This window comes from Carcharhinus amblyrhynchos, chromosome 5 (genome assembly GCF_965287045.1).
Source record: "Carcharhinus amblyrhynchos chromosome 5, sCarAmb.v2.hapA, whole genome shotgun sequence".
NCBI lineage: Eukaryota > Metazoa > Chordata > Chondrichthyes > Carcharhiniformes > Carcharhinidae > Carcharhinus > Carcharhinus amblyrhynchos.
In genome coordinates, this window is record NC_137328.1 from 122,295,031 (window position 1) to 122,316,014 (window position 20,984).

Consider the following 20,984-nt stretch of genomic DNA (forward strand, 5'->3'; position numbering starts at 1 on the left):
CCAAAACAAGGAAAAACAGATGGGATTTTACCACAATCAATGATAGTCTTGTCATAATTAATGAAACTAGCTTTCACTGCCAGATGCATTAATCATCAACACTGGGTTAAAATCCTCAAATTCCCTCCTTAACAGCACTGTGGACATATCTACACCACAATGACTGCAGCAGTTCAAGGCGGTGGCTCACCACAACCTTCTCAAGGGCAAATCAGTGATGGGCAATAAAATGCTTGTATAGCCAGTGATGCCCACATTCCTTGAACTAATTTTTCTTTAAGCCGAATTCAAATTCCACCAGCTGCCATGGTGGGGCTTGAACCTACTTCCCCAGAGCATTAGCCTGGGCTACTGGAATCCTGGAATCCTAGTACACTGACATTACCACTCTGCCACCATCGCCCACTGTACATATTTAACAACAGATACATAAATAGATGTAACATGCATATTGCTAGTGGCAACTGTGGGTGTTCCTACACCCCACGCACCGCAGCAGTTCAGGAAGGTGTTTCACCACCTTCTGATGGGTAAAATAGGCTATAAATGCCCTAGCCAACATTGCCTATATCCTATGAAAGCATAAATTTAATAAAATAGAGAGAGCTAAATCATGAGATTTTAAGACAAGATTTGCTTGATTCAGGTAAAATGGATCCACGTATTTTATAATGGTAGCAGAATTAAACTTGAAACTTCAAATCTGCAGATTTGATCCAAATGAAGTGCACTTCCATCACGTTTGATCTGAATGCCATACCTGGATGAGCTGCTCCAAGGAAGGGGAGATTTCAGCCTCCTTCCGGGTCACACCAAAGCTACCTCGTAGACTAGTGTCCTTCACTTGTTGCCGCAGTAAAGGCATCAGATACCGCAGGGTGAGCATTACTCCCAAAATAAGTGGAGTAGGTCGGTCTTCTTCCACAGGAACCATAAAGCCTGCAGTTGAAAATAAAGTTTATTCATCAGTGTCACAAGTAAGCCGACATTAACACAGCAATGAGGTTACTGTGAAAATCCCCTAGTTGCCACACTCCGGCACCTGTTCGGGTACACAGAGGGAGAATTTAGCATGGCCAATACACCTAACCAGCACGTCTTTCAGACTGTGGGAGGAAACCGGAGCACCTGGAGAAAGCCCACGCACACACGGGGAAAACATGCAGTCTCCGCATCAACAGTGATGCAAACCAGGAATCAAAGCCGGGTTCCTGGCGCTGTGAGACAGCAGTGCTAACCAGCCTTTAATAAGCAATCATTTCATTTCATTTTGAGTTGCTAAAATCATTTGGCAGACACCACAGATTGCAGCTAAGCAAATATGAAATTATGACAACTGGCTGGCATTGCTTTCATGAGGCAGCAAGATAACATTCTATTCATGTTGTCATATTAATTTGTGATGAAATGTTAATATATTTTCAAAAATTCAGATGGGCTCAGGGTTTAAAATTAAAAACAAACAGGAACTGGAATAGGCCTTCGAATCTGCTCCATCATTGAATAAAATCACAGCCAAATCTTCCAGCTCAACTCCATCATCTATTGGCCTTCTGTTTTGAATATATTGAACGATCGAGCATCCGCAGCTTTGAGATAGAAAATTCCAAAGATTCACAACCCTTTCGCTGAAGTCCTAAATGGCTGACTTTTTTCCCCCCCAAATACTGTGACCCCAAATTCAATTTTCTCAGCATTTACCTGGTCAATGCCCTTAAACCAGCCTTCATTTTACTCAACTCTGGAGAATATAAGACTAGCATACACAATCTCTCTTCACAGAACAATCCCCTCATCCCAGGAACCTGGCGAATTTTTACTGCATTCCTATCCAGGACAAGTATGGTAAGCAAACTTAAATGCATACTGTGCTCTAGTCTGTAGTCTAGTATGCCCCACATACTTCTGGTATTACTCATTTAGTTTTATAACAAAACCCCTTTGAACAAAAGCAAATATACCACTTGCGTTCCTAATTTGCTTGCTGTACCTGCGTACCAAATTTCTGTATTCATGTACAAGCATATTCAGGTGGCTGTGTACTGCAACGTTCTTTAGTGTCTCTCCATAATATTCTGCTTTTCTATAATTCCTGCTAAAGTGGACAACCTTCATTTTCCCACATTTGCAGATGGTATAAAAATTGGGGAGTAGCAGATAGAGGATTGTCAGAGAATATAACATAAAACACTACAGCACAAACAGGCCCTTTGGCCCACAAGTTGCGCCGATCATATCCCTACCTACCAGGCCTATCTATAACCCACAATCCCATTAAATCCCATGTACTCATCCAGAAGTCTCTTAAAAGACCCCAACGAGTTCACCTTTACCACCACCGACGGCAGCCGATTCCACTCACTCACCACCCTCAGTGAAAAACTTACCAGACATCTCCTCTGTACCTGCTCCCCAGCACCTTAAACCTGCGTCCTCTCGTAGCGACCATTTCAGCCCTGGGAAATAGCCTCCGAAAATCCACCCTATCTATCCCTCTCAACATCTTATAAACCTCCATCAGGTCACCTCTCAACCTTCGTCTCTCCAGGGAGAAAAGACCTAGCTCCCTCAACCGATCCTCATAAGGCATGCCACCCAATCCAGGCAACATCCTTGTAAATCTCCTCTGCACCCTCTCAATAGCTTCCACATCCTTCACTCCAAGGGGAGTCTGACAAGGGTCTTAAAAGTTGCAGCATCTCCATAACTCTCCACTCACCTGATGAAGGGGCAAATCCCAAAAGCTTGTGGGTTTACTATCAAAAACTGGTTGGACTTTAACCTGGTGTCTTGAGACTGCTTACTGTAGATACATGACTAGGCAGGGAATAGAGGTATTTGGGCCACAGAGGGAAAAAAAATTGAAGAGGCATCTGTGTTGGAACAGATTTGGTGGGCCGAAGGGCCTGTTCCTGTGCTGTACTGTTCACCATTCTCCCTCCATAGTAGTTTACGATGGAGAGATCCCAAGAAGGTACTTGAAGAATAGTAACACCACCATCATAAAAACATACTGCCAGAGACTCAGGATAACGGCACCAGTTTTACCAAGTAAGGGTTCTGCAATGCAGTACTGCAAGCCATATTCAGCTGATCCGGGCTTTAAGCGAGCTCCAGTTCCTTGGATTTCAGTTGGCTAAGCAAGCTCTGTGTATAGGGTACCCAAAGCAACCATTAAGAACAGGTCAACCAGTGATTCCTCTAAGTGTTGGCAGGATTTTGTCCTGCATAAAACAGCCTGCTACATTTGTTTATGCAGCAACAGACAGCGCATGAGGTGCTTTACTTTTCACTGTTAAAGCTGATTGCTGAGTTTTATTTCTCATTCATTAACTGCTAACTGTCTGAGCAATTTTCTTATGGGTGGCATGGTTAGTGGTTAGCACTGCTGCCTCACAGACCAGGGACCTGAGTTCAATTCCAGCCTTGGGTGAATGTCTGTGGAATTTGCACATTCTCCGTGTCTGCATGAGTTTTCTCCGGGTGCCCCAGTTTCCTCCCATAATTCATACATATGCAAGTTAGGTGGAATGACCATGCTAAACTGGCCCTTAACGTAGCAGGATTAGCAGGGTAAATACATGCAGTTACAGGGTAGGGCCTGGGTGGGATTGTGGTCGGTACAGGTTCAATGGGCTGAATGGCCTCCTCCTGCACCGTTGGGATTCTATGATTTCTTTCTTTCCCTCTTGCTTGCACTCTATCTTTCCTGTATTGCTTTCACCCACTTCCTTCAAAAGAACTTTATTCTGAACGTGCTTCCCCATGAACCGTTGTCTGAACTTCGCCTGCTCTCAGAATAAATCCCTCACAACAGGGATTGGATTATTTTGTAGTCAGCTTGACCTTCAAGGTGAAGATAAAGCACCAGAAGCAGATTAAGCTGTGAAATTTTTTAAGACTCTGATGAACAATACCATTTCAAACACGAAAGAGGGCACTAAGAGCAGCAACATTGTGGGAACAGTGGCAATGCCAATCCACACAATAACTGAGTGGGAACGCATCTCCGTTCTTTCATGGGCAAAGCTTAGAATAGCGCTGGGGAAGTACCTTCACTACCCGGACGATAACGATTTAAATAGAATGTTCATCACCGCCACCTTCCCAAGGGCAATTAGGGATTGGTTTAAAAAAAACTGCCAAATTTGTGCATGACGTCAACAAACAGAATGAAAGAAAAATAACTTGAAACTAATTCACAAGCAAACTTCTAACAATAATGTCTGACCGTACGTGTCATACCCAAAAGCACATTTAACAGCCAAGTGTAGAAGTATTGCGTTTTTCTCGAATGCTGACAGATGCTAACAGCAGAGCTGGCTGCAGTCCTTCGAATGGTTGGTGAACTTGATTTAAGGTTCCCAATAAAGGTCTTCAACAACATCTGAAAGTTTGAAAATAAATACAGATGATTAAAAACTCTGCAGTTGTACAACAGCTCTGGGAGAAATTCCAATTAAAATTAAAATTCTATTTTAATGTGAGACCCACCAGATAGTATACAACATAATAAATTCTCAGCATACATTTCAGTACAACACTGATGTTGCTATAAACACTTGCAGAATTCTACAATATTACTTCAATTTCTGAAAAACTTACCTCAAGAAATTATCCTTTTGTGTGTTTTGTTAAGACACTGTTTTAACCAGAGGATAACTTGTCAACAACTTGCATTCATGCCATAACTTAAAGAACAATTTGTATTTATATAGTGCTTTTAATTTTTAAAAACGTATGAGATTGGAGACTAGACAGAAAGGAAGGCATGAGGTCCTGGAGGGATTTGAAAGCACAAGAAAGTGTTGGGACCTCAATTTTTTTTTAAGCAATTTATATATATGACTTGGGTGAAGGTACGGTTGCTAAATTTGCTGACAACACAAAGAAAGGTAGGAAATTAAATTGTGAAGAATATGTGTGGAGGCTTCAAAGAGACACAGATAGCCTGAGTGGGCAAAAATCTAGCAAATGGAGTATAATGTGGGCAAATGTGAAATTGTCCATGTTGGAAGGAAGAATAAAAAAGTAGTATCTTATCCAAATGTGCAAAATTGCAGAGCTCTGCGATGCAGAGTGATCTGGGTGTCCTAGTGCATGAATTACAACAGGCTACTACAATTAGGAAAGTTAATGTTATCATTTATTGTGAAGGGAATTGATCACAATTTACATTGAGCCTTAATGTTATTACGGGCAGCATAATGGTACAGTGGTTAGCACTGCTGCCTCACAGCGCCAGGGACCCAGGTTCAATTCCAGCTTTGGGTGACCGTCTGTGTGGAGTTTGCACATTCTCCCTGAATCTGTGTGGATTTCCTCTGGCTGTTCCAGTTTCCTCCCACAGTCCAAAGATGTGCAGGTTAGGTGAATTGCCATGCTAAATTGCCCTTAGTGTGAGGGGAATAATACAGGAGTTGCAGGGATAGGGCTTGGGTGAGACTGTCAGTGGTACAGGCTTGATGGGCCGAATGGCCTTCTTCTGCACTGTAGTGATTCTAGTTACAAAAAAGCCTTGATCAAAGCAACTACAACTGCACAAATAGGACAAGTGGAAACAATGAAAACGTGGAAACCAGAAAGCTACATTTGTTTTACACAAGGTTTCTTTAGCTTCAAAATTAAGAATCCTTTTTTCTCATGTATCATCTCCCAAAATTTGCATGCCACCTAATGTGAAAATATTTGGACGAAAATGATATAGTCTGAACTTGTGGAACAGACCCTGAAAGGATGTGTTTTTATCCAATCAAGGAGCTCCAAGTGCCATCCGGCTCAGAAGAAAGACTCAAGAGAAAGCGAGAGAAAATACATGACATCAGCCACTAGATTTAGCTCATGATGCACCGCTGAATTCCCCAGACGTCAGTAATAACACATGAGCTGCTCTGGCATTTTTACAGCTCGGGTATTAACAAGACCATTTGGAGATCTAGCTTCATAGCACAAACAGAACAAAGACTTGAATTTTTTAAAAATATGGAGGGAACAGCTCATCTATTATCAAACCCATCTTTCAACAATGACAAATCTGTAGTCTCTTAGGGGCCCTTGGTCAGTAAATATGACTTACTTCTAGTTTGAAGACCAGAATAAAATTACTCTTCCTTCCAATACATAGCATACAATTCCCATTTAAATCTTTACAGTTCATGTGGGTTGAATAAAAACACCAATTGCAATCCCAGAATCAGCAAACTGATCAGGTCCCTGCCCCAGTTCCAAATCTTCAATCTTCCCATACTTCTTACTTCCAAACCCTCCACAAAGCTTTGTAACATCCGAATGCACCTTAGCTACCTCCTCTCATCTTTATTCCTGATCAACGTCCAATGCGGAACGGTGGCACAGTGGTTAGCACTGCTGCCTCTCAGCACCAGAGATCCGGGCTCGATTCCAGACTTGGGTCACTGTATGTGGAGTCTGCACATTCTCCTTGTGTCTGCGTGGGTTTCCTCCCACAGTCCAAAAGATGTGCGGGTTAGATGCACTGGCCATGTTAAATTCTCCCTCAGTGTCCCCTAACAGGTGCCATATTGTGGCGACTGGGGGATTTTCACAGTAACTTCATTGCAGTGCAAATGTAAGCCTACTTGTCACAAATAAATATAGTAATGAAGTGTAGGAACAGGAATAGGCCATTCAGCCCATCGAGCCTGCGCCGCCATTCAATATGATTATGGTTGATTGGACACTTCAATGTCCTTTACCCATACTATCCACATAACCCTTTATGTTATTGTTTATTAAAAATTTATCAATCTACTTTTAAACATACTCAATGACTGAGTTTCCACAGCCATCTGGGATAAAGAATTCCAAAGATTCACAACCTTCTGGGTAAAGACATTTCCCCTCATCTGGGTCCGAAGTGCTATCCCCCTTATTTTGAAATTGTGCCCTCGGTTCAATCTCTCCAATCAAAGGAAACATCATATCTGGATCTACCCAATCTATTCTTTTAAGTATTTTGTAGCTTTCAATGATATCACCTCTCATTCTTCAAAATGACTCAGTTTACCCAATATCTCTTCATAAGGCTTCATAAGAATGAGGGGACAAGTCTGGTGAACCTTCTTTGCACTCACTTCCCTTAATGACAAGAATATTCTGAGGTAAGGAGACCAAAACTGCACACAGTACTCCAGGTACATGAATAGAGAAGGAATAGAGGGATATGGACTGAGTAAGGACAGGAGGGTTTTTAAGTTTAGTTAGGACATCATAGTCAACAGAGATTTGGAGAGCCAAAGGGCCCGTTTCTGTGCTGTTCTATTCTTTGTTCTATGTTCTATACAACTGAAACAAGACCTCATTACTCCTGCACTCGTGATAAAGGCTAACATTCCATTAACCTGAATAATAACTTGCTGCACCTCTACGCTATTCTTCAGTGACTCATGAACAAGAACACCCAAATCCCTTTGTACATCTACACTTTCTAATTTCTTACCATTTGAGAAATATTCTGCACACCTGTTCCTTCTACCAAAGTGGATTATCTTACATTTTCCATATTATAGCCCATCTGCCACATTCCTGCCCACTCACGAGTGTCCAAATCCTCCGGTAGCCACTCTACATTTTCCTCACAACACATATTTTCACAGCAACTTCATTGCAGCATTAATGTAAGCTGACCTGTGACTAATAAACTTTGTATCATGCAAGAATTTGGAAATATTACATTTGGACCCCACATCGAAATCATTGATGTGTATTGTGACCAGCTGGGGCCCAAGTACTGATTGCTGTGGTACCCCAAAGCCACTGCCTGCCAACGCAAGAATGACCCATTTATTCCTACTGTTTTCTGCCTGTTAGCCAATGCGCTCCCACCACCACCAGCAACCCCCACCCACCATCACATTCCATGAAGCAGCTTGGAAGTTGCGGCTGTATAGGGCATTGGTGAGGCCGCAGCTGGAGTACTGTGTGCAGTTTTGGGCGCCGTACTTACGCAAGGATATTTTGGCCTTGGAGGGAGTGCAGAGGAGGTTTACTAGGCTGATACCGGAGTTGAGGGGGTTGAGCTATGAGGAGAGGCTGAATAAATTAGGCTTGTACTCGTTAGAGTTTAGAAGAATGAAGGGAGATCTCATTGAGACGTATAAGATGATGAATGGGATGGATAGGATAGAGGTGGAGAGACTCTTCCCGCTCAGAAAGGATAGCAGGACTAGGGGGCACAGCCTCAAGATAAAGGGGGGGCTGTTTAGAACAGAGTTGAGGAGGAACTTCTTCACTCAAAGGGTGGTGAATCTCTGGAATTCTCTGCCCGTTGAAGTGGTGGAGGCTGCCTCGCTAAATATTTTTAAGACGCGGGTTGATGGGTTTTTGATAAGAGAGGGGATTAAGGGTTATGGGGAGAGGGCGGGAATGTGGAACTGAGCCACGACAGATCAGCCATGATCTTACTGAATGGCGGGGCAGGCTCGAAGGGCTAGTTGGCCTACTCCTGCTCCTATTTCTTATGTTCTTATGTTCTAACTTAATACTCTGAACAAGGGCAACCATTTGTTGTCACTTACATTACATTATGCATTCAATCTCTGGAAGCTGTGGAATTTCACATCAATGGCAATTTATAAAACCTGTTTGTAGAATCATACAGTGCAGAAAAGGCCCTTCGGCCCATTGCCCGATTGTCGGTGCAGACTCAAAGTACTTCCTGATTTTACAATTATGCCGCTTAGTTCTGTATTCCGCTACACCCTCTCTATCAAATCTCTATCACTTTAAACATCTCCATTAGATCAATCCTCAACCATCTAAACATATGTCAATACCAGGTTGATTTATCATAGAATCACACAAAACAAGAGGTCATTCAGGCTCCTTGTGCCTGTACCAATCATGCCATCGTAATTTAACATTTAACCCAGGTATTCTCCTGAATCTGAAATGCACTGGGCATTGATTAGGCCGTATCTGGAGTACTAAGTCTCCTTACCCAAGGAAGGATAACTTAATTCTAAAGGAAGCACATCAAAGGCTTAGTGGACTAGCTCCTGATAACAGGTGACTGACTGAGGAAGAGAGATTGAGCAGGCTAGGCAAATATATAAAGTTCTTCAGGAGCTGATTAAATGCTGACGAAAAAGTTTCCCCTGGCTGGGTACTCAAGGACACAAAGCCATGGTCTCAGAACATAGGGTCAGCTATTTAGTGACTACAAAACTGTTGGATTGTTGTAAAAATCCAACCGGTTCACTAACGTCCTTTGGGAAAGAAAACCTGTTATCCTTACCCAGTCTGCTCTGTATAGGACTCCAATCTTAGACCAACATGGTTAAGTCTTTTAACTACTGAGTTATATTAACCATAACACAGTTTAAGGCAAAAGCCCATCATCATCTCAGGTCAACTACGGTTTGGTAACAGATGCCAGTCTTGCCAATGATGCCTATATCCAGTAAGTGAATATGCCAACATAAAACATTGTTCCAAAAGTCCATTAAAGCGGCGTGTGCTATAAAATAATAGTGGATTGCGATCGCAATCTAGTCTTGAAACTTAGCTGACACCAACAAATTGCTAGAGCTTCAAGCATCAATGACTAAGCAATTTTGCAAAACTACTTGAAAAGCTAATATTGCAATACATAGCTGGAACTACGTTCTCCAGATATTTACAACACGTCGGTCAAGCAATACCAGGGAGTCCTCTATCGAATTCTCAGCATCAGTCCAAGAGAAATGCAAGCAGTAAAGAGTGTGCAGATGGAACTGGCCCAAAGTGAGAAGGAGAAGAGTCAAGATTACAGGCAAACTTTAGTCTCTTTATGAATGTGAAACTTCACAGAGCTGTTATGTTTCAAAATGTCACTTTAAATATAAGATCAAACAGAATGTTCTGAAAGGAGGACAGTGATCATAATAAACCTGTCTGGAAACAGGTTGAGCTGATGGGGAAAAAAACCCAAACCTCCTGAAAGGAGTCAGAGAGGGGGCAGGGGTGCGGAGAACAGCAACTGCTATGAAGTAGCAACCAACCAAGCTGCTGGGTTCTCTGCTCTAAGAGTACAGAACAGACAAGACATTTGAGGATTTAAGGAACAGAGAGTCACTGTGGTGGGCCTTGCTGGTGGCAATCTGTTTTGAAACACTTGGGTTGAGCAAAACCATTTTCAAAAGAACACCGGAATATCTAACCTGTTGTTGCAGGAGGAGTGAGCCAACTAGAAATTAGAGTAATTTCAGATTTAGGCTTTAATGCTACAAACCTGTCACAAGTGTGGTGTAAAATCAATTACGCTTTATAAGGCATATTTTAGTTGCATTAGTTAGGTAATGTGAAAGCATCTTTCCTTTAGTTTGGTGTGCTAGGTGCCTGTTAAATAATGTTTGGTTATTACAGTAAAAGTGTTAACGTGTGAAATATTTGGTAATTTTCTTCGTGACTGGGAAATTATTTTTTTTGAAAAATGTTATTGGTCTCTACAGATATCGTTAACAGTCTAAAAGGGCAGTGATTACAGGAATAAATGGGTTAATTAGTGAAATCTGGTGAGGAAACTAGCACTGGCAAATAGAAGCAAACCATTCGGCTCTCTTGTGCTGTGCCCAGGCTAATTCTCCACCATGACTTATTTAATGTAATTGCATTTCTTTGCTTGCTCCATTATCCAGTAATATTCTTCAAGTTTTTTTATTCATTGATGGGATCACAGGGTCATTGCAAATCCAGCATCCCTTCCAAACTGCTCTCGAGAAAGTGGCAGCGGGCTGCCTCCTTGAGCCTTTAAAGTTTATTCAGCACAATGCTGTTAAGGAGAGAATTCCAGGAAATGGACCCAGAGAAGGAACACTGACTACAGAAATGTGTCTGCCTTGGAAGGGAACTTACAGCTGGTGGTGCTCTCCTGCATCTGCTGCCAAAGGAAGGCTTGGTAATTTGCTGCAGTGCATCTTGTATATGGTGGATAGTGATGCCCTGTGCGCTGGTGGTGGGGAGAGCGAACAGGGTGCTGATCAAGTAAGCTGCTTTATCCTGGATAGCGTCGCACATCTCAAGGGTAGCTGGAGCTGCATGCACTCAGGCAAAGAGAGTGTTCCATCACACTGCTGCCTTGTACCTTGCAGATGATGGGCAAGCTTTGGAAAGTTAAACTAAGTTATTTGCCGCAGGATACTTACTTGACCTACGTTTGCAACCACAGCATTTATACAGGTGGTGCAGTTAGGTTTCTGGTCACATGTCTTAAATGTTATGGTTGACTCAATCCCATTTTTGGTAAAACATTGTCGATCCACCATTGTCCATTTAAGTAGCGTTTTTCCAATCCTATGTAGCCAAAAACTAAACAAAGTACCATCTCCACAGCAGTACACTAAAGGGCTGAATAAAAGTACCTTGATTTCACCATCATTTGCAAAGTTGCCCAGAGCCATCATGATCTTCGGCACAGCAGCAGCCAGCGTCTCCTGCACAGATTCTTCTGATCGCTTGCTGATGCGAGCCAGACAGGGAAGCAGGTTTACAAGGTATGGTCTAGATGGGGAGATGTGGGAGAAAAAAAACAATTTTACCACACAGACGACAGAAGGACAGACCAAGGAATAAGTCTAATATCTCCAGTTTAAATTTCCAGCTGAAGGATATTACAAAATATGATTCACTTACACAGTTTTCAAAAAAATTTAGAATATTCAGTATTAAGAAGGCCTGACGTTATGACCTTAATCACTGTAGTCACAGATTAAACAATTTCTTATTACACAGCAAATACTGCAAACATTATTAGACTTGACAGGCTAGCTTGGAGTTAGATGCTGAGTGTAAATGGGTGTTAAATTGACAGGCATAGCTGAAGATCATGAACCCTAAGGTATCAAACGATATAAAAATCAGCTCCCACGCTAACAAACCTCAGTAACGTGTTCAATCTATGGCGCAATTGCCTCACACTACATAAACTAAACATTTTAAAAACAGCCAAATTAAGACTGATTTGAATGGAAAAAGTCCTGTAAATCTGAAACAGCTTTCCAGCTTGAAGGCAGAAAATTACCGGAAAAGATATACGTGATACATAACTGACCTGCACTTCTGTGGACGAACAAGGTGAGCCAGCTCAGCGAATCTCCAGAGTGCAGCCCGCAAACTCCTTGATGGGCCATTCTGTGAAATTGAGGGGGAAAGAACAGTTGCTCAAGCAGTGCATCATACTTTACTGAAAATAATTTCACTGTGCATCTCCCAAATCAGAGACCTCAGCCAACAAAAAAAAACAGCACCGTCGGGTACCTGGAGAAGGCCATTATCGCCTAGTTTCCCTTCATTCATGAAGTGAATGCATATCATAATTTTCATCATGGCTGTGTTAAAACCCTGGAAATCCCCACCAAACACCAACATGGGAGCACTTTCACCACGGTTCAAGGTGGTTCACCACCACCTTCTCAGGGGAAATTAGGGATAGGCATGCATCAGATGTGGTTTAGTTAGTAGCAGTCTTGCCCTTGGCTCAGAAGGTTGTGGGCTCAAGACCCACTGCAGAGATTTGAGCACAAATCTGGATCGACATTCTAGGGCAGTACTGAGGAGCTGGCTGCACTGTAGGAGGCATCATCTTTCGGATGACATGCTAAAACAGAAATTTAGTCTGCCTTTTCATACGGACTTAAGAGATTCCACGACACCATTTTAAAGAAGTTTAAGGAAGTTCTTCCCGGTTTTCTGGGCAACACAATCTCTAAACCTACATTACTGAAACAGAGCAACTTTTTTCTCCTTATCGCGGTGCGATTGGGGGGAGTTTCCTGTGCACAAATTGGTTGCTGCTTTTCCATCAATGTTACAACAATGGATACACTGCAGAGAGAGAATAGAACTAATGTTTCAAGTCTGGGTGACCCATTGTCAGAACTCTGACAAAGGGTCATCCAGGCTCAAAGCATTGGCTCTATTCTCTCTCTGCAGATGCTGCCAGACCTGCTGAGATTTTCCAGCAGTTTCAGATTCCAACATCCACAGTATTTTGCTTTTATTTTACGCACGACAATGTTGGTCAGCACGAAAAATCACTCACCAATGTACCAGTTGGTAATTAAAGAGCAGATGTTCAAACTTTTTTTTAAAACAATGATGCATTCAACCCCAGTAACTATCTGTGAAGCCTGGTTTAAAAATACCCCACAGACAATACATAATTACAGTAAATTCACCAAACAAAAGCTTTGCTACGTGTAATTACTTCTTAGAAACGTTTATTGAAAACCTTTCTTGGATCGCTTACCAACCTTTTTAATTTCTTTATACAATTCTAGTTGTAACCGAGGCAGATTTGAGTCAGTTAGGGCCTGTTAAAACAAGAAGGAACATGAACGGCTTAGGTATATATTTTAAGCATTTTCATTTAGCATCACTTCATAGCCTAAAACTACAAGATGCCGGTGGTGATGTAGGTGTTGGACTAGGGTGGGCACGGTAAGAAGTCTCACTACACTGTGTTAAAGTCCAACAGGTTTATTCGCAATCACGAGTTTTCAGAGCGCTACTCCTTCATCTCACTTGATGAACGAGCAGCACTCCTTATTGGGAGACTTCTTACTAAAGCTGCAAGCACAAATTTTATCATATTAGCAGATGACTGCTGCAGTGGAACTGTGTTTGGAAAAGTACAATTGCAAACAGGTTAAAGAGATCAAGGTCCCGAAGCAGAACTCTTCATTCTGTTTGCTTCTTTAGAACGGAGGAGGAACTTCTTCACTCAAAGGGTGGTGAATCTCTGGAATTCTCTGCCCGTTGAAGTGGTGGAGGCTACCTCGCTAAATATTTTTAAGATGCGGGTTGATGGGTTTTTGATAAGAGAGGGGATTAAGGGTTATGGGGAGAGGGCAGGAATGTGGAACTGAGCCACGACAGATCAGCCATGATCTTATTGAATGGAGGGGCAGGCTCGGGGGGCTAGATGGCCTACTCCTGCTCCTATTTCTTATGTTCCTCCTCTTCCCAGCGTCCTCACTGCAATGAACATAGAACATTACAGCGCAGAACAGGCCCTTCGGCCCACAATGTTGCGCCGACCAGTTAAAAAACAATGACCCACTAATCTAAACCAATCCCTTTTCGTCCATAAACCTATCCACGGATCTCTTAAACGCCCCCAAACTAGGCGCATTTACAACTGCAGCAGGCAGGGCATTCCAATCCCTCACCACCCTCTGGATAAAGAACCTACCCCTGACATCTGTCCTATAACTACCCCCCTTAATTTAAAGCCATGCCCCCTCGTGCTAGCTTTCTCCATCCGAGGAAAAAGGCTATCACTATCCACCCTATCTAAACCTCTGATCATCTTATATGTTTCAATAAGGTCCCCTCGCAGCCGCCTTCTTTCTAGTGAAAACAACCCCAAATCCCTCAGTCTCTCCTCATAGGACTTCCCCTCCATACCAGGCAACATCCTGGTAAACCTCCTCTGCACCCTCTCCAAAGCCTCCACATCCTTCATGTAATGTGGGGACCAGAACTGCACACAGTACTCCAAGTGCGGCCGCACCAGAGTTGTGTATAGTTGCAACATGACGCTGTGACTCCTAAATTCAATCCCCCTACCAATAAACACCAAGACACCGTATGCCTTCTTAACAACCTTATCTACTTGAAATGAGACCTTTTGCTCAATCTCTAACTCACTTCTTCATCCCAGAATTTCCTCAGTCATACCTCCCTCCCACAGCCTTCAGCTTTTTACAAACACCAGGTTTGGTATCACAACTATGTGATTATGATTTAATTTTCTCATTCGTTCTTCCCACACTCATGATGTCTTCGATGGGCTGCCACGACCATTCATTCAGATTCTCAATTTCAGGCATCATTGTCCTGGATGATAACCACTGCAATATGTGTCACAATCCACACCTTGCTACTTTTGTACAACGAATAGGTTCTCGAAGCAAGCCGTTCAATTTTAAATTAAATCTGAAAACGGACTTAAATAGAATCATAGAAATACCCATGGTGCAGAAGGGGGCCATTCGGGCCATCATGTCTGCACCAGCTCTCCAGCAGAGCATCCCACCCAGGGCCTGTGTGCAATTCCACATATTTACCATGGCCAATCCATCAAACCTACACGTCCTAGGACACTAAGGGGCAATTTAGCATGGCCAATCAACCTAACCAACACATCTTTGGAGTGGAGTAGAAAACTGGAGCACCAAGAGGGAACCCATGTAGACACGGGGAGAACGTGCAGACTCCACACTCACCCAAGACTGGAATCGAATCCGGGTCCCTGGCGCTGTGAGGAAGCAGTGCTAAAACCATTCTGCCACCATGCCGCCCTATCCATTTAAAATGGATCCATCGCTCACTCTGGATAGTCGAGCATCATTCTCAAGGTACAGATTCACATCACAATTCTCTTATCCATACCTGTGCACTTAAGGCTTAAAATCTCCACCACATTATATATATATCAAAACCTCCCACTCTTACCATTTTTGACCCAAAATAACATTATTTTGTTTGACCCCATCATCAGTGAAGAGCAACTCTGATATCACACATGCACACACAACTTTAACTTCTGCAAGTACAGGAAACAAATACCAATTCTCATCAAAATCACCCACTTGACATTCGGGATGCTGCACCAGCAAAGCAGTCAAAGAGCAAACTTACCTTAATAATTTTATTTAAGCATTCATCAGCTACCATCCGAACATCGGACTCTGCGTCATCACAACACAGCAGAAACATTTCCATCGCAATCCCCAGCAACTTCTGAAATTCTGGTGAATTCCTGAGAAAAATACAAGTATGCAAAGTTATGGGGAAAAGTTGGTATTACATCTTATTTTTTCCTTATGGTATATGCAAATAAACATTTATAAAGCACACAGCAGCATTACCACAAAGCCATGTAAGCAGGTAGTGTTTAAGGCCAAGTTTGGAGAAAGAGGTAGGCTTTAAGAAGCATCTTCATAGAATCATATAATCCCTATAGTGCAGAAGGAGGCCATTCAGCCCATCGAGTCTCACTGAGGCCCTATTCCCATAACGACACATACTTACCCAGCTAATCCCTTGACACTATGGCTATGCTAAATTAACCAATCAACCTAACCCACACATCCATGCTAAGAAATTGCCCCTTAGTGTCCAGGGATGTGTAGGTTAGAGGGATTAGTGGGTATAATATGTAGGGATATGGGGGCTGGGCCTGGGTGGGATTGTGTTCGGTGCAGACTCAATGGGCCGAATGGCCTCCTTCTGCACTGTAGGGTTCTGTGATCCTGTGATCTTTGGACCATGGGAGGAAACCAGAGTACTCAGACAAAACCCATGCAGACATGGAGTGTGCAGACTCCACACAGACAGTGGTACAAGGCCAGAATTGAACCTGGGTCCTTAGTACTGTGAAGCAGTAGTGCTAACCACTGAGCCACCCTGTTATAGGGGGGAAAAAGGAAGTAGAGAGACAGAAGGGAATCCTAGAATCTTGGGTCTGGGCAGCTGAAGGCACTGCTGCCAACGGTGCAGCAAAGCAAATTAGGGATTGCAAGAGGTCAGTATTGGGAGAATGCAGAGTTCTCTTCAGGATTGCAGGGCTGGCAGAACTTACAGGGATAAGGAAGGGTGTAGCCATGGAAGGATTAGAAAACAAAGATGAGAATGTTAGTGTTGAGGCTTTGTCAAATGTAGGTAAATAAGCAAATAAGGTAAATTCTCTTCTGATCCTGCTCAGGCCATGCTGGTTTTTACAAGCATGCAGCATATTATTGCATTGCTAAAATATAGCTCTCTTTAACTTGACATTCCCTGAGGATCATAAGCTGTAATTGTTGTGTCTTCTAAGCACCATCTCACACTTTGTGTAATGAAATTCTTTTGCCAATTAAACACTAATTCTACAACTTCATTAGTATCTTTGTGCAATTGATCACAGTCCTCCTCTACATTAATCATACCTCTCACAATGTAATGTCATCTGCAAATTTGTAAACTTGGAGTCCAGAGACCAAATCTACTATAAATAGCAGTGATGTCAGCGCCAATCCTTACAAAACACTACCTCCCACCCTTTGCCAGTCTGAGTAGCCACCCTTAGCTACTACTATTTTGTAGCCAACTTAATATTCATTCTGCTATCTCCAGCCTGACTCCACGTGCTCATACCTTCGTCATGAGTCCACTTTACAATACCTCATTGAAGAGGTTTTGAAAATCCAGATACATTGCTTATTATAATAGTACCCTTCTCTACTCTTGTTATTTCTTCAAACATTGGTCAGGGACAACCTTCCCTTTTGAAATATGTGCTGACTATTCTTTAGCATATTTTCAATATCTAGAAGTTCTTTTGTTATATGATTAAAGATGTAATAGATATGAAACTCTCTCTCTGGACTTTATTCTATCACCATTTTTAAATATAGGGATAACATTAATTGCCGGCAGCTCTCTGGCACTACTCCCTTTTATGTATTAGTCTTCACTGTTTCTACATTATGTTCATCTGGAAATGGCATCCATCCTTTCCATTTGGTTGCCTTATCAATTATCTCCCCTCATTTCTGTCTTTAGATTTTTTGATCTCTTCTAATTATGCCACAGCAACATTGTTGATCTCCAGGGTAAATGCAAAAGCTAATTATTCATTATGTCATTATCTGAGTTTATCCCTTGATGGCCAGATCACTATCCTGACTTTCCTTTTGTGTGTCAGTAGAATAATAATTCATTTTTATGTCTTTTGTTGATTACTTTCCTACATTGGCTTGGCTTCTTAATTTTTTTAAACTTCTTCCTGGATCTCTGTATTCCCTATTGCCAGCCTTTCAGTTTACTATATACTGACTATATATTTAGCGTATATCTTTGTCTTCGCTTTCAATTTCTTTCCCCCATCACTCTGCTCATCTGTGTCACATTATTGACCATTTTGCTCTTTTTGTAAGAAAACTCCTAAACTGTACTGGATGTAGCAGAACCAGAGATTTATTCCCAGGTTCACACAAGAATGTGGAAACAATATTGAGGAGAGTCAAGTGAGTCATTTTCAAAATCAAATGCAGAGTAACCCAGAGGCAAAAATATTCAACAACTATTAAAATGCAATTAATTTACCTCAGAGACTGTGCAACTATGTTTTCACATATGGTCAGGCAGTGAGTTACACGGTCTTTTTTGGTTGTGGCAGATTCTTTCTTCCTGGAGAAAACAGACGAACAAGAGCAGCAATTAGTACACGCGTGTTCTGAGAGGGATAGAATGCAATAGCACTTCAGAGAAAATCACTTTCCACAGTATCGCTTATCGGATCAAGGAAGGGGCCAAGTCAGAAGGCCATTTGGCCGATCAAGTCTGTGCCACCTCTTTGAAAGAGCAATAGTAATCAATTCCATTCCCCCGGGGGTGAAGGCTATAACTACTTATCCATTTCCCTTTGCTTGAAAAGTTTCCCAACTTTCCGCTTTAGGCTTTTCATATTTATTTACTCTGATTACTGACTTGTTGATCAGAGGGCCATCAGGCTGTGCAATGCTGCAGCTGGAGACTGAAGCTGAGACTATGTTTTTTTTATTCTTTCATGAGACATGGGCGTCACTGGTTAGGCCAACATTTTTATTGCCCATCCCGTATTGCCCTTGAGAAGTTGGTGGTGAATAGTCTTCCATATATTGCATGTATAGTCACACTGCCATTAGGAAGGGAGTTCCAAGATTTTGACCCACTGACAGTGAAGGAATGCCAATATAGTTCCGCAACAAGGCGAGTAACTTGGAGGGAAACATCTAGGTAGCCATTCCTTTGGTGGGAGAGGTTGTGGGTTTGGAAGGTGCTGCAGTGAGTTGCAATGCATCTTGTAGATAGACAAACAGTGGTAGCAGTGTGTGCCATAGTGGAAGTATGGAACGCTGAAAGTGGTGGATGGAGTGCCAATCAAGTGGCTGCTTTGTCCTGGATGGTGTTGAGCTTCTTGAGTGGGGACTACTCCATCACACTCCTGACTTGGGTGTTGTAGATGGTGGACAAGCTTTGTGGAGTCAGGTGATCAAAATCTATATGCTGGCAAGTAATCAAAAGGTAAAAGTGATAAAGGGATAAGCAAACAGACCACACCCAGGGGATTAAAGACTGCTGCTGCTGAGCTTGTAGAGAATACACAGCAATAGGTACCGGTCAGCTGATCAAACTGCTGCCTTGTTGCAACGCAGCACACACATACACACTGACCACTGCAGGCACACACACCCTCTCTCTCTAATTACAGCCAGCATCAAATCAAGCCAATGCATATTACAGGAAGGATATGGAGTCTTTACAGAGGATGCAGGATGGAATTACAAATAACAACGCAACATAGGAAACAACAGTGATTACAGGCTGATATGATAGAATGAAATGAGAAGATGGAACAGTGCAAATATTCCCACAAGTACATAAAATTAGAATCATAGAATCTCTACAGTGCAGAAGACAACCTTTTGGCTCACCAAGTCTGTATTGCCTCTCCAACAGAGCATCCCACCCAGGCCCCATCCCTGTAAACCCACGTATTTACCCCACTAATCCCCCAAACCTACACAAAATTGGACTATGGGAGGAAACTGGACACCTGGAGGAAACCCACACAGTCACAGGGAGAATGTGCAAATTCCACATAGACAATCACCCAAGGCTGGACCACGGCACTCTGAGGCAGGGGGACATAACCTTAAAATTTATAGTTAGATCATTCAAGAATAAGGTCGAGAAGCACTTCTTCATACAATGGGTACCACTCATCTCCATTGAGACGGCAGGGAAATTTCAAAATTGACAGACTGTTATAGAGATTATTAAAGATTGCTGAACAAAACTGAGTAAATGAAGTTCAGATACCTATCAACCACGATCTAATTGATTATGGTGACAGTAGATTAGCAATAATGTTATTTGCCAAGTAATCCAAAGGCCCAGTCTAATGTTCCAGAGAGGCAAGTTCAAATCCCACCATATATCAGTAGTCTGGAAAAATGCTAGAATCTATAATGAAAGATGGGATAACTGTACATTTAGAAAATAATGGCAGGATTGGAGAGAGAAAACATGGATTTATAAAGGGGAAATCATACTTGACAAATCTTTTGGGAGCTTTTTGAGGACATTACCAGATAAGGGGGAAACCAGATATGTAATTGGATTTTCAGAAGCTTTTCAATAAGGTTCCACACAAGAGGCTAAGATGAAAAATTAAGACACAGGATTGAGGTATAGTAGCATCATAGAAACTTGGAGTAGGCCATTCAGCCCTTCAAGCCTGCTCTGCCATTGCATTTTGATCATGGCTGATCATTGAATTCAATATTCTGTTCCCCCTTCGTCCCATAGCTCTTGATTGCTTTAGCTCTTTAACAGTACCTATTCTCTTTCTAGTTACTCTTTTGCTGATTATGTATTTGTAGAAGCTCTTTGGAATCTCCTTTGTCTTATCTGCCAAAGCAAACTCACGTCCCTTTTTGCCCTCCCGATTTCTCTCTCAACTCTACTCTGACAGCCTCTATACTCTTCAAGGGATCCACTTGATCCTAGCTGCCTATGCATGTCATACGCCGCCTCCTCCTCCTTCTTGAATATGAGGTAGGTCCCTATGAACCTGCTCCACCATTCATTTTGATCATGGCTGATCTTCAAATTCAATAGCCTGATCCCCACTTCCTACCATATCCCTTGATCCCCTTAGTGCCAACAGCTATATTTAATTTTTTCTTGAAATCAGACAAAGCTTTGGCCTCAGCTACATTCTGTGGTAGTGAATTCCACACATTCGCCACCCTCTGAAATGAAGAAATTTCTCCTCACCTCAGTTCTAAAAGGTTAATACCTTATCCTTGGACTGTGATCCCTAGTTCTGAACTCCACCACCACTGGGAGCATTCTTTCTGAATCTACCCTGTGTAAACCAGAGAGTAGGACTAAATGGGTCATCCTCAGGTTGGCAGGCTGTGTCCAGCGGGATACTGCAAGGATCAGTGCTTCGG

General features: G+C 42.4%; 1 protein-coding gene across 8 annotated transcripts in view; it reads right to left on the bottom strand.

Moving 5' to 3' along the window:
• htt (huntingtin) overlaps positions 1–20,984 on the bottom strand; it is a 216,068-nt gene that overhangs the window by 177,754 nt on the left and 17,330 nt on the right. For all 8 annotated transcript variants that reach the window (XM_080189503.1, XM_080189502.1, XM_080189500.1 and 5 more), the window contains exons 2-8: positions 18,088–18,171; positions 15,640–15,760; positions 13,248–13,307; positions 12,047–12,126; positions 11,358–11,496; positions 4,246–4,387; positions 761–939 (exon numbers count right to left, since the gene is read on the bottom strand). In XM_080189503.1, coding sequence (XP_080045629.1) covers positions 761–939; positions 4,246–4,387; positions 11,358–11,496; positions 12,047–12,126; positions 13,248–13,307; positions 15,640–15,760; positions 18,088–18,171 — 805 coding nt within the window. The remainder of the gene's footprint in view (positions 1–760; positions 940–4,245; positions 4,388–11,357; positions 11,497–12,046; positions 12,127–13,247; positions 13,308–15,639; positions 15,761–18,087; positions 18,172–20,984) is intronic.